Genomic DNA, 12115 nt, shown 5'->3' on the forward strand with positions numbered 1-12115 from the left:
GATTCCGCAGTTCCCTGGATTTCCTATTCAATTGTTTCACTACTCACACAGTTAGAAAAATGTTCCTTATTTTCAATTTGAAAAGCCATTTTATATATATATATGTATATATATATATGTACACACACATTTTTTGCAATTTGGATAGTTCCATTTGATATGAAGGCAGTTACATTAATGTGAGACATACAGTTTTAATTTCCTGTCTCCATAAAAAATTGGCAAAGATCCTTCATTAATTTATTAAAGTGTTCATCATTTTTATTGGAAATTAACATAAATGTGCAAAACCACAGAAGGCGTTTGCTCAAAACAACCAATTCCTTTCTTGGTATGAAAGGAGAAAGTGATTTGATATAGTAACTTCCTTTTTCTCCTTTTTTCCCCAAAGACTAGTCTATACTAATCTCTGATTTTCCCCTTAAACTAAAAAATTATTCTCCTGTATGTCTTCCTAAGGGTTCAAAATACAAAATTTGTGAATAGGATGAGAACTTCACCAAGTGTAGATACTGTTGATACAAGGTGAAGATGAGATATATACTGTCAGGAAACAAAAATCCTTTTTTTTGTGCATATATCAAGTTGCCTCTCTGTTCAAGATAATTTAATCAGTTTTTTAGCAGATATACTGCATCTTGCCTTTCTTTTTGTGAGGAAAAGTAAGGAATACAATTATTTTGTTTGTACTCAAATGAAAATTCACTTCCTAAAAAAAGCAGAATGTGCTGGCAGTTTGAATTGCTAATCTGTTATTAATCCAAGTAATATGAAATTGATCTCCACAGCGCAAGATGATGAGTTGTATACAGCTGTGCATTAGAGAAATTCAGAAATTATGTAAAAGATGCTACAATTGCTTTAAACAGAGTTTTTGCCCTCTTGACTTGGCCAGTTCCCATATCAGCGATCAAAAAGGTTATTGTGTAGAAGTTTATGTAGCAAGAGGATGTAAGATGTCTGATTCAATGTTCTTATTTTGTTGCTCATCTTTATTGTCCATTTTACTTCCCGCACTCTTTTTATGAAGCTGATGTGTGACTGTATTCATTTGGAATTTGTGTTTCTCTGTTTAAGAAATACAGTCACTCCCCTCCCCATGGGACTTCAATTCTGTATTGACATATTGCTCTAGGATAAGATTAAATAACTGTCCTCACTGTGAGAACTTTCATGAGGGAGGATGGACTTGAACTTTATGTGTGATGAGCACAATGTTATTATATTCTCAATGGAATAGTAGACAAAATTCATAATATATTTTTTGAAAATGGCAGAATTAACTTATCCAAAATAAAAAAATACACTATAAGTAAGAAGACTTACTTATTTATAGATTCATGTATTAAAGTAAACTCCTTGTATTTGCTAAAGCTTTTACCACATGGAGAATTCTTGTTCCCTAGTACAGATGTTATTGGATTAAAGGATGTTTGAATGCCTGAATTAAAGGGTATGCTTAAATACTTTTGTGAATTATAGTCTTGACTTGGTATAGCTGTAGTCATGCCTGAGTAAACTAATAGCATTGAGTATAAGCAGTAAATAATTCAGATTTGTACATAGTTCTTCCCCACAGACACTGAGTGGTTTATGTTCTTTATCCACTTGGTTTCCTGTGTTAAGATGTCAAGCAATTGCTTAACTTCTTGAACTTGTCTGGCAAAGCCAATCTTTTTTACCATGCCTATTGAATTATAAATAACGCTCATCTGAATTATAAAAACAAAACTCAGAAAGGAAACTCAAAAGACCCTGAAAAGAGAACCTGTTGCCAGATCTTTCGTTGGTTATAGTTTTAAACAAGGTTTCCTTTCCATTGAATATGGAAGTAGTACAGAACTCCACTTCTGTTGCATGTTCAAATTTATTTACAGCTGATCTATTTTGCCAACAATTTCCCTGCTTTAAAAGTACTTGTCTTCAGTTTCACTGGCAGGGGACAATATGAAGAAACTCTAGTATTATGAAAAATATTATTCTAGCTGAAAAAAATCTGAAAAAAATCTGAGCACCTTAAGTTGCATATTCTATGTTTTTATTGTCATTTGCTTTTGCAGTATGAAATAGAGTATTGACAGAGGCTCATGAGCTTTAAGGATACCACTAGATGTTTCTCTCAGCTCCCGGTTACTTTATTCTTGATGCCCTCCTATAGCTGCTCCTGATTAGCTGAGGATCAGGACCCAGCTGGTCACCTATTGAATCCAGCTGGCAAGTTGATTATTTTCTCTATAAGAGCCCAGGTAAAAGGAGGTATTTTCTTGTAAGTGGGCCCAGAGGGAGAAGGACAGAGAGGTTATATATAAACTGATCAATTAGATATAGAGGAAAGCATATCTTCTTGAGAACATGAGTAGGCATGAAGGGCTTTGAAACTCTGAAGGGTACATCCTCTGCAAGAATGAAAGAATAAAAATGGTTGATAAAAAGTGAAGGTTCTTATGTTCTGATTTTCTTTGAAGTGGTTTTTTTTTTGTTCTCTGCTCTCTGACTGGAACAGATAGAGGTATAGTTGCCTGAGGTAGGTACTAAGCAAGTCTAGTGACTGATGATGAGAACTAACTTGGAAATAAAAAGCTGGAATAGAAAGTCTGTAGTTTGCCAGGGAACAAGCAGATGATTTCTTCGGGGAAGCACAAAGTGACCAGTTTCTGAAAACAGATCAGCAGTGCTCTGACGTTAGAAGCACTGAGCACATCTGGCTTGTCCCTAGGAATGCAAGCATGTTCAAGGAGCCTAGAGCAAAGCATTTAGATTCCTTTCTGTTTCTTCTGGAAAGTTAGACACCCTAAACTTCAATAATAAAGTTGCTTTCTGAAAAGATGAGTGGGCGGTGGGGGTGTTCTGACTACTAAAATGTAAAGGAACTCCATAACCCGGTTCCTCATATTAATCAAAAGGAGTATTTCTGGAACTGGAATTTGTTCATAATTTTGCTATGAAAACTTGATTCTGATGCAAAAAGGTCTTAGCTTAATCTACAATTCAGTTTTTTTCTGTATAAGATGGCTTTAAACTGATTGTGTATCTGGAAAGAGAAAACTGGATGAATTGGGTGAATTCAGAGGGACTTCTTAGTCTCATTATTTGTCCCTACTTTGTGTTTTTGTGTTGGAAGTGACAGGAGTGTTGCTAAAGATACTGGAAGATGTTTCTTTGAGATGTTCCAGGCGCAGCATTTTAGTCGAAGTTCAGCGTAACTTGTTTTTCTTTTTGTAGTCCATTTTGTGCTGTAAATTTGAGGCAAATAATTGTTTTGTTTTGTTATAGGGAAAGGTGAACATGGAAAGCCATACCCTCTTACAGAGGAAGACCACGATGATTCTGCTTATAGGGAAAACGGCTTCAACATATTTGTTAGCAACAATATAGCCCTGGAACGATCACTGCCAGACATCCGACATCCTAAGTATGTAAATTGTCTCCTGGACTATTTAGTTTTTAAGTTTTTAATCTTTGTATGTCTATAAATAACCTGTTTTCCTGGAAGGTCAAACATGAACCCCCAGTCAACAAAAAATGATAATTTCATTAAATAGGAAATGGAAACTTTATCACCATTGCTATATCGTTTGCTCTGTGTTTTAAACTGACTTCTTATCTTATTAGTAACATATTAAGACTATAGAAGGCCTCTTTTCATTACAGAATGATTTTCATTAAATTCCTGGGTAGTGATTTCTGCAAAAAAAAAAAGAAAATCATATAGTTTTTCATGTTGTTAGTTGGTTAATACCTGCAGATTTTTGGTCTGAGGTGTGGAGTAACAAGTTGCATACAGTTTTTGGCTAAAGGTTTTGACACTACAGCTTGTCAGATGCTGATACTACAGTTGATTTATGCAGTATAAAATTGTGTAAGAACAGAACATGCATGATGCACATGCAGAACTTGGGGACGCTGGATGATGGTATTGTTCCCTAACAGCACTAATATAACACAGAGAAATAGGATAAAGATTATTCTGGAAAATAATCACTGAGCTAAAAATGGTCATACAGTTCTTAGCAAACATAACTTCCTTTTATATTCTTTAATTTTTGCCTCCTTTATATCTGAAGAGTAAAGCTTCCTATCTTTAACAGGGAAAAGGGGAGTTTTACCTTTCTAGGCTCCAAGTTCCAGTCCTCTAGAGTCATTCTGAGCTCTGAAGAGAGGACTGATTGGAGTTGTCTTTTACCTGGCATTTTTCCCCTCTTTTAATTAGATGTTATGCAGCTATCATGTGGGGGAAAGATACAGGAGCGAGACAAAACAAATTGTCTCCATGACTATATTTGTATTTTCTTTCAGATATAATTCTCTTCTTTACGAAACATTTCATGTTAAGGTACCTACTCCTTAATTTATAACATTTTGGTGTGTGATTAGTTTAAAAATTTTCAAGGACCGAGGCAGAACTGTTTGCATAGTAAGAGTTCAAAAAAAGTAATTCACATGAAGGAACTAACTTTTTGTTAGAGCTGTTTCTAATTTAATGTTAAACATTAATTGTCTAATTGTATTGTTTTGAGAAAAAATGTTGCTCCTAATTTGTATATATTAGTATTGTTTGCATAGAATTAAGTCAAAAGAAATGTTTTTATAACAAGCTGTATGTCTTATATACTTTTTTTGCTTTCTGCTTTGCCAAGTTACTTGAAATTACTTATAGAAAAAGTGCTTCCAAGAAGTTTGAGTTCTAACATACAGCTTTACAGCATCAAATCTGTGGTAAATTACATTGCTGGTATAATGAATATGTTCATTAAGCATCCTCCTGTGTTAGCAAAACTGCAGAGGACAATTACTAAATATAAAAGGAAGCTGTCAGGTTTATCATCCCTTTGTGTTTTTGTAAATTGATCTTTTGGCAACTTGTTCCTCACCCGCTGCTTTTGCACAGTCAATGACATTTCCACGCGTGTCCCCAGAAGCAATGTGAGTGGTGTGTTGTCAGAAGTGACATATTAGGAATGAGTCAGTGCTAAACCAGCCTTTGTCTGCCCTCCTTCTCCCAGCACAAATCCTTTTGTGATTTTCACCTAAGTGTCTCACTCGGGAAGCTTGTATCTTTAGGTATTGGCATTGTTTCCATGATTCAATTCAGCTAGATTCCTCTAGTCTTCAGTGAAATATTGTATGGTGGCTGTTTTAGTAGTGCTCTGCATAAACTGACTTCTGCCGTGTGCTTCTAACCTTCCTTATGTTAGACACTCATAACATAAGAAGTCCATTGGTTAATTGACTGTATAGCATACCATTTAAATGCAAAGAAAAAAATGTTCTTGTCTTGTGCTAAAATTGCTTACTAATTAATATGCTGATTAAGGAGACAAAGCTGAGCTCTATACTTCTGATGGTTACACCTTGAAGAAAGTGTATTTCTTCAACTTCCAAGAGACACAGAAGTCTGACAATGCTTTCTGACCTACTGTCAGAAACAAACCCCTCTCTTGGCTGCTGTGTGTTAAATATGGCCAGTCTCAAATTGCACTTCACTTTTGGAAATGTGTCCTCTCTTCAGAAGTGCATGAAATGTGAAGTAGGTCATACCTCATTGTGCTGGTTTTGGCTGGGGTAAGGTTAATTTGCTTCATAAATTTGCATGTCACCCTTGTGAAGGGACCATGTTAGAGGCTGGAGTTAAAACACAACACTCATAAAGTTGCTTTCAGAGAAACTAATTGGAAAATTATGTCATTTCTGTGCCAGAAAAGGATGCTCTTATTTCAATACCATTAGAGTAGATAAATCAGGTGAGGTATAGCAGGCAAGATCTAGTTTGTTCAGCTTCTGAACATTATAAAGGGCTTTGGCTTGGTGGAACTTCAAACTACTTTGAGGCTTTTAACTGTTTTCTGCACATTTGTGGGAGATGATATTACTCTAGACTTTGAGTCTTTGATCCTCTGTCTCTGTGTATACCATTTGCACAGGGGCTCATCTGCTAAAGACTAACTTCCTGAAAGTACTATCTATGACACATTTTATAGAACCAAATAGAATGGTTTTATTGCCATCAGTAGAGAAAATTCACAAAATGGAGTTTCAAATACAACAAAAACCTGGTGAATCCTGTAATTTGAATCAAAACTTATTAAATCAAAAGAGCGGCTACAGTAGTTTCAACACTTCTCTGAAATAACTTCAAAAATATCTTGGTCTGAAGTCAGACCAAGGAAACTTCAAGTACCCCTTCCAAGTGTTTGGTTTTATGGGAAGTATGAAAAGATAGCAGATAACCCAAACTTGCTCTTTTTAATCCAAATAAATTTTCTCCTTCTGAGTCTCTTAGTAAACTGAGCTCAGAATTCGCAAATAACACCTTCTAGCAGGCGGACAGGTAGAACTAAACAAATGCTTAGCTGATTGACCTCTGAGAAATTCAGGTTTTCAATTTTTTTATAATATTCTTGTGTTTTTCCTGTCATTTTTTTAAAAACACTTCAGCAAGATGTGTTATGATTGATTTTTTTCTTTCCTTTTTAAGACATCAAAATATGTGTACTATAAAAATCCCTAGAGAAATTCTATTTTAAAGCTGACTTAACATCTTTCCTGTGTCTTTAATATATTTCTATTGTGTCCCTTTAATATCTCCCATGGTTTTTTTTCTCTCTCTCAAATGCTCAAATATTTTTACCATTTCTGAGTGGTCTTTGTCCTGCTTCTGTCCTACTCGTGTGAAAGTCTTCACACAGTGGGTGCTCTTGCCAAGCTATATTAGCTAATTCTCTGTTCTTTGCCCACAATCACCCCCTGGTTTTAAGTTTAAACAAACAAAGAAAACTTTTTTTCCCCCATTAATTGTAGATTAAAGTCTGAAACAAGATTATCATCTCAGTTCATTGTGCTTCAGGACCAATTCAGTGAAAATAAGAGTTTGGTCACCTAAAGTAGAAGGCAGCATTATAACCTTTAGGTTGTATTGAGCAAAAGTAACGGAGTTAATGTTTAGGAGGTAGAAATTCTGTACCAGTATAAAAAAAATATTTTAAAACATGCAAGAAGAGTGTTTTCATGTTTTCCTTTTCACCTGCCTTGTACCACTTTCTGTAGTCTGGAATACAACAAACATGCTAATGCTAGGGAAAGTGTTGGCAGTATTATTTTCTATTGTTGAAAGAGAAATGCTACTTATTCAAACTATTGAATGTAGCAGTTATAATTAATTCTTATCTTCTCCACATTATTAAATATTCTGCCATTCATACCAGTTTTGTTCAAACAAACAAAACTGAATCTGATTCACATTTTGAATAGCATTCTAAATGTGATTTTAATGAGGCTTTGGGGAGTGATTACAATCATCTAGTCTGAACAGCGAATATAAATTTTGTGATCTATCGTGTTTCAAACTCTTAAGTCCTTGTAAACTACAGAATCCATTTTTTAGCCTTTTGTTCTTGAATCAAGGAATTCGAGTTTGTTCCTGATACCAATAGAGTTGAGACCTTTAAAATCTTTGGGTTTGGTATATTTGTATAGCTTCATTTTAGGACCAGGTCTCCTTTTATCTAAAATTTGTGGATTAACTGCTGATAACTGTATCCTGGGGTGCCTCGAGCACAGCATTGTGAGCCAGTTGAGGGAGGTGATTGCTCTGCTCTACTCTGTGCTCGTGCGGCCTCACCTTAAGCCCTGTGTGTAGTTTTGAATGCCACAGCACCAACCCTGACAGAGTTCAGAAAGTGTTTGGACAATACTCTCATGCAAACACTGCGATTCTGAAGATCCTGATGGGTCCTTTCCAACGCAGGATATTCCGTGATTCTATGTGACTTGTGTAATCACAGATCAGGTGCACAAATCCTTCTTAGCTTGCCTGAGTAATCTATCACGAGAAATCCCATCCTTTTAAGGTTTTCCTGGGCATAGATAGATTAATTTTGTACTGAAAGTCTTAATGTTCTTATTGTACATTAAGGATGCCAAAGCTGATTCTTGTGATGCTTGTTTTTTAGGGCTGCAGTCAGTGTTTCCAAGCAATGTCTGCTGGTCTTGCTGTTACCGAGTGAAGTGCTGGCCTTTCACTGTCACTCTCACCAGTATTCCTTTTTAGAAGTCTTAACTATGCTCATTTTTCTTACACATTAAATTTTTCATAGCTCTCAGAAGAAATGCATTTTCATATTCAAAGAAATACGAGTGTTTAGCCAAGAGCTGTGAGATCTTCTGTGTCCTGAACACTAATGAGATTTTATTTAATAATAAAACCAAATTTCACTTTATGGGTTTTGCATAACTGAAACTCTTCTTTTTAGTAGCAGAAACTGAGAGAATGCCTGAATGGTTCTCTCTCAAAATATTTGAATGCAGTGTGGTTGCTCTCCACTGTATTTTTAAAAGACGCTAAAATGAATATGCAATGGGATTTCTCAGGGGAGCACTTTTTTTATTGATTGTATTTTTATGTGTCTTTAGAGTAGTTGCAGAGTTAACAGAGTTGGAGTTACTGTTAATCACTATGTTTTAGTAAAAAATCTACTAGTCTCCAAATCTACTCCAAGATAAATTCCAATTAAGTCCCTCAGCATTCTGTGATCTTAAAGACTGGGTTAGGTTGTCCTGCTTCACTAAAAGAAGATGATTTAATCTAATTTAAGTATGCCGAACTTCACAATATTTAATAAGGCACATGGAAGTAATTAGTTGTTTGGATCGATCTTCCATTGAATTTTTGATTAGATGTTGGAAGAAACAAAGATGGTAGAAGATTTCTTTCTAGTTCTCATTCACTTTGGGAAATCAGAAATGTTGTCAGACATGCTGCATTCTCTCATATTGCTAATTGCTAGAATTAGCTTAACCTTTCCGGGTTATGGACCAGCTGCTTAAACTCCAAGTGTGCTTTTAGTGGGTAGTGAAAAAGCTGGAGTTTATTACTGTGACTGTTTTTCAAAGTGTTTTGTGTAGTTACTGAATAACGTAGTGAAAGTGAAAAGTCATGGGGTCCAAAACATGATAGGCAATGTCCCCATTTTAAAGCCTCATCAGATTTTCTCTGCAGTTGCTTCAGGGCATCCCATTTGAAGTGCAAATACTCAAAACAGGATCAGGAATGTTTTCTACTCAAGAAAATCTATAGCTTTCTGTCTCTATCATGCCTGGTGTCAGTTCCTCTGCAGGATATGTATTGATAGTAACAAATAACATGGAATAATTCCCAAGTGCTTTCTGGATGCTCTGTGTGTCTTTTTTTTTTATGGCAGCAGCAGCTAAAACATGGCAGAAGATTGATGATTCCTCTTGCATCCTTTTGGTGAAAAACAAGCTGCATTGTTAAATAGGGCAGTGCAGAGAGTCCAAACCTGATGGGTCTGTTTCTGTTTACTGAAAATTATTTGATAAAAGAAATAATCTGCTTATACAAGTAGGGGAATGCCCTGCATGTTGCTTATAATCCAGTAAAGCCTCCCATGCTGCTAAGAAAATAGCAAGCTGCAGTTAACATAACTGTGAAATTTAAACTTAATGGGGACAGGAATTCTGAAGCATATTTACCCTCCAGCCAGTTCTGTACCTCTGGGATAGCCAAGTCTATTAGCATTTGACAAGGATTAAAGGTTGAACTTTTAACTGTCAGATAATACAGTAGTAAAATTGGAAAGTACATCTATCTTTGCTAAGATCTGTGAGAAATGTGGGATGTTCTGGTGGTTTGTATCTGAAGTTCATAGGTGAAAGTGATGATATATGTTGTTGTTTCATGAAAAGCCTTGGTCTACCTTACTTTTTCTCATATAATGCTTCTTGCTTCCTTTTCAAATATTTTTTTCATACAGTTAGGTATGTATCTGATGTGAATTTGTATAGACTGGATACTTAAGCAAATGAAGTTCAAACTCTAATATTAACAAAAAAAAAACCAAGTGCCAGCTGTACATTTTCAGTAGCAATGCAATTGGCTGTTACACCTCATGCATAAGGAGAGCAAATGTGCAGCAATGCTGGAAAGGAAAAGCAACTTCTATTTTGCCTGATTTGATTATGAATAACCTTATGGAGCTCCAATTTTCTGAAGGCTGTGCTGGCCACAAGATGCGATAATAGGTGTGAGAACTTGCCAATCTTGTTGGCATATGTGCAGCTGTTGGGCCTCATGGACCACTTTTACAGCATTTGCTCCCAAGTCTACAGATGTGATTTTGGTGTTATAGACACTGGTCAGACCTTGTAATATCTTGCCCATTATTTTATCTCTTTTATTGTGTACAGGCAGTGTTGTTAAGTGATATATGCTGACCATGTATTGCTGTGAAAGGGAGTGGAGATGTACGTAGATCACAGAAAAACTATCTTTGAAAATTAAGTATTTTATACTTAATCAAACTGGGCATAGTAAGTCCAGTGCCCTGATGGGATGTACCCATGAATGCTGAAGGAACTGACATCTATTTGGCCACTCTCAGTGGTCTTTGAACAAACACTGAAGACTGTCATGAGAGAAGTGGCTAATAAGCTAGAGGATTCCTAGAAGCCTACAGGGTATCTTTGGAATATAAGGGCATATGGTAAAAGGATAATTAGGATTTCTGAAACAGAAGTTAAAGGGTAGTTGAATGTCACAGGTTGGTTTGTTCCTGAAATCGTGTGCTTAAAATGCACTTTGAAGTGACAAAAGCCTTAATTCTAATCCTGTTTCTTCTTCAGCCAGGAAAATGACCCTAGACTCACAATAGAGGCTTTTTATTGATCATGTTAAGGTCTGCCTTACTTTTGAGAGACAATTAGATAAGTATGCTAGGTTTGAATGAAATAATTTTAAGTACATTGATATTTCTGTGATCTTCTCTCGCAAAGAAAAAAGTGGTTTTGGGGTGTTTGTGTAAATATTATATAAAGTGGTCTGCTAGCTGTTATTTTGGAATTCATAGTTAACAAAGTGCAAGGTTTAAGCTAAAAAATAATTACAGTACTAAGATGCCTCCTGGTGTCAACTTGCTTGTGAGGAATTTTGAAAGGGTATAAAATTATTATATGTATTTTTTCCCAAGCCTCCTAGATTTAATACATATGGGTGAATGGATAAATTTTATGTTAATTATTTTTAATCTTTTTAGTAAGATCTTTCCATAAATGATGATGATTTTATAACATGCTTTGTGTCGATATGGTTTATCTGACTCAGACTCTTCCCTTGGTTAGAGAAACCTTTTGGTTTGAAAGACAAAGTGAGGTGAATTCACTGACTTTGGTTTCTGCAAAGACAGGCAATGCTGCTGGAGACTGTACATGACAGGCCAAAATGATGCAATTTGACATAAAGTAACAAGCACCTAATTCAGCTCCTTAAGTTTTGGTGAAGTCCCTACTGAGAGAAGCCTATGTAAAGAGCACAGGGCTTTGCCTCCTTAGTTTCCAGGACATGTTGTTTGCTAGTGCATTTAATAGCAATAGCACAAACAAACAATTTCTACTGTACAGTTTAATCTTTTTTCTTTTTCATGAAAATAGCACTAGTGTTTTGAAGAAGGTTTATTTGTTCTAGTAAAGTGTTTGACATTTATTGAGGTCCATACGCAGTAATGCCTGCTTGTTTCCCAGCTGTGAGCCACCGTGAAAATAAAGATTACTTTCCCTGCCGTCAGCTCACACACAAGCTAATTTTACAGCCTTGTCAAATGGCAACAGAAATTACTAGTTATCACTACTTAATCAGGCTCAGTTGACAAGGCTAGATTGAAATAGAAACATGGTGTGACTGAAGCTTGTTGCTGTAAATTGAATACTTTGACATGCTAAGACAATTACTATGTAAATCTTCACTGGAAAATGTTTTGTCCTGGTAGCTTATAGGAGTCTTGTCAGTAGCTGGGAGCCCAGTTGGTGCTGTAGTTTCTTTTAATAAATGGAAAGAAAAGGTCAGATCTGAAAAAGCAGTTCAGTGAAGAGAGCGTGAGCTGACAAAGCCAATGGGGGGAAAAAAAGGTTGAAATCTTTCTGTTTTCCTTAAACTGGCACTTCTGGAAGAGGAGAAAATCAGATATGGGTGACTTCTATGATCCAGAAACTGCCATAGTAGGCTGCTACCTTGCTTCCTAAATGCAGCAAAGGGGTGTCTGTGAGACACTTAACTTCTTTTATGTTATTATCTCTCCGAAAGGGCAGTTTAAAAAGTTGTTGATGT

At 35.8% G+C, this 12115-nt stretch overlaps 1 protein-coding gene across 2 annotated transcripts in view; it reads left to right on the plus strand.

Annotated features, from left to right (window-relative positions):
* Window positions 1-12115, plus strand: part of GALNTL6 (polypeptide N-acetylgalactosaminyltransferase-like 6) — a 466714-nt gene that overhangs the window by 188372 nt on the left and 266227 nt on the right. For both annotated transcript variants that reach the window (XM_017816559.1, XM_017816561.1), the window contains exon 3: window positions 3274-3412. In XM_017816559.1, coding sequence (XP_017672048.1) covers window positions 3274-3412 — 139 coding nt within the window. The remainder of the gene's footprint in view (window positions 1-3273; window positions 3413-12115) is intronic.

This window comes from Lepidothrix coronata, unplaced genomic scaffold, assembly GCF_001604755.1.
Source record: "Lepidothrix coronata isolate B3197 unplaced genomic scaffold, Lepidothrix_coronata-1.0 Scaffold56, whole genome shotgun sequence".
Taxonomy (NCBI): Eukaryota; Metazoa; Chordata; class Aves; order Passeriformes; family Pipridae; genus Lepidothrix; species Lepidothrix coronata.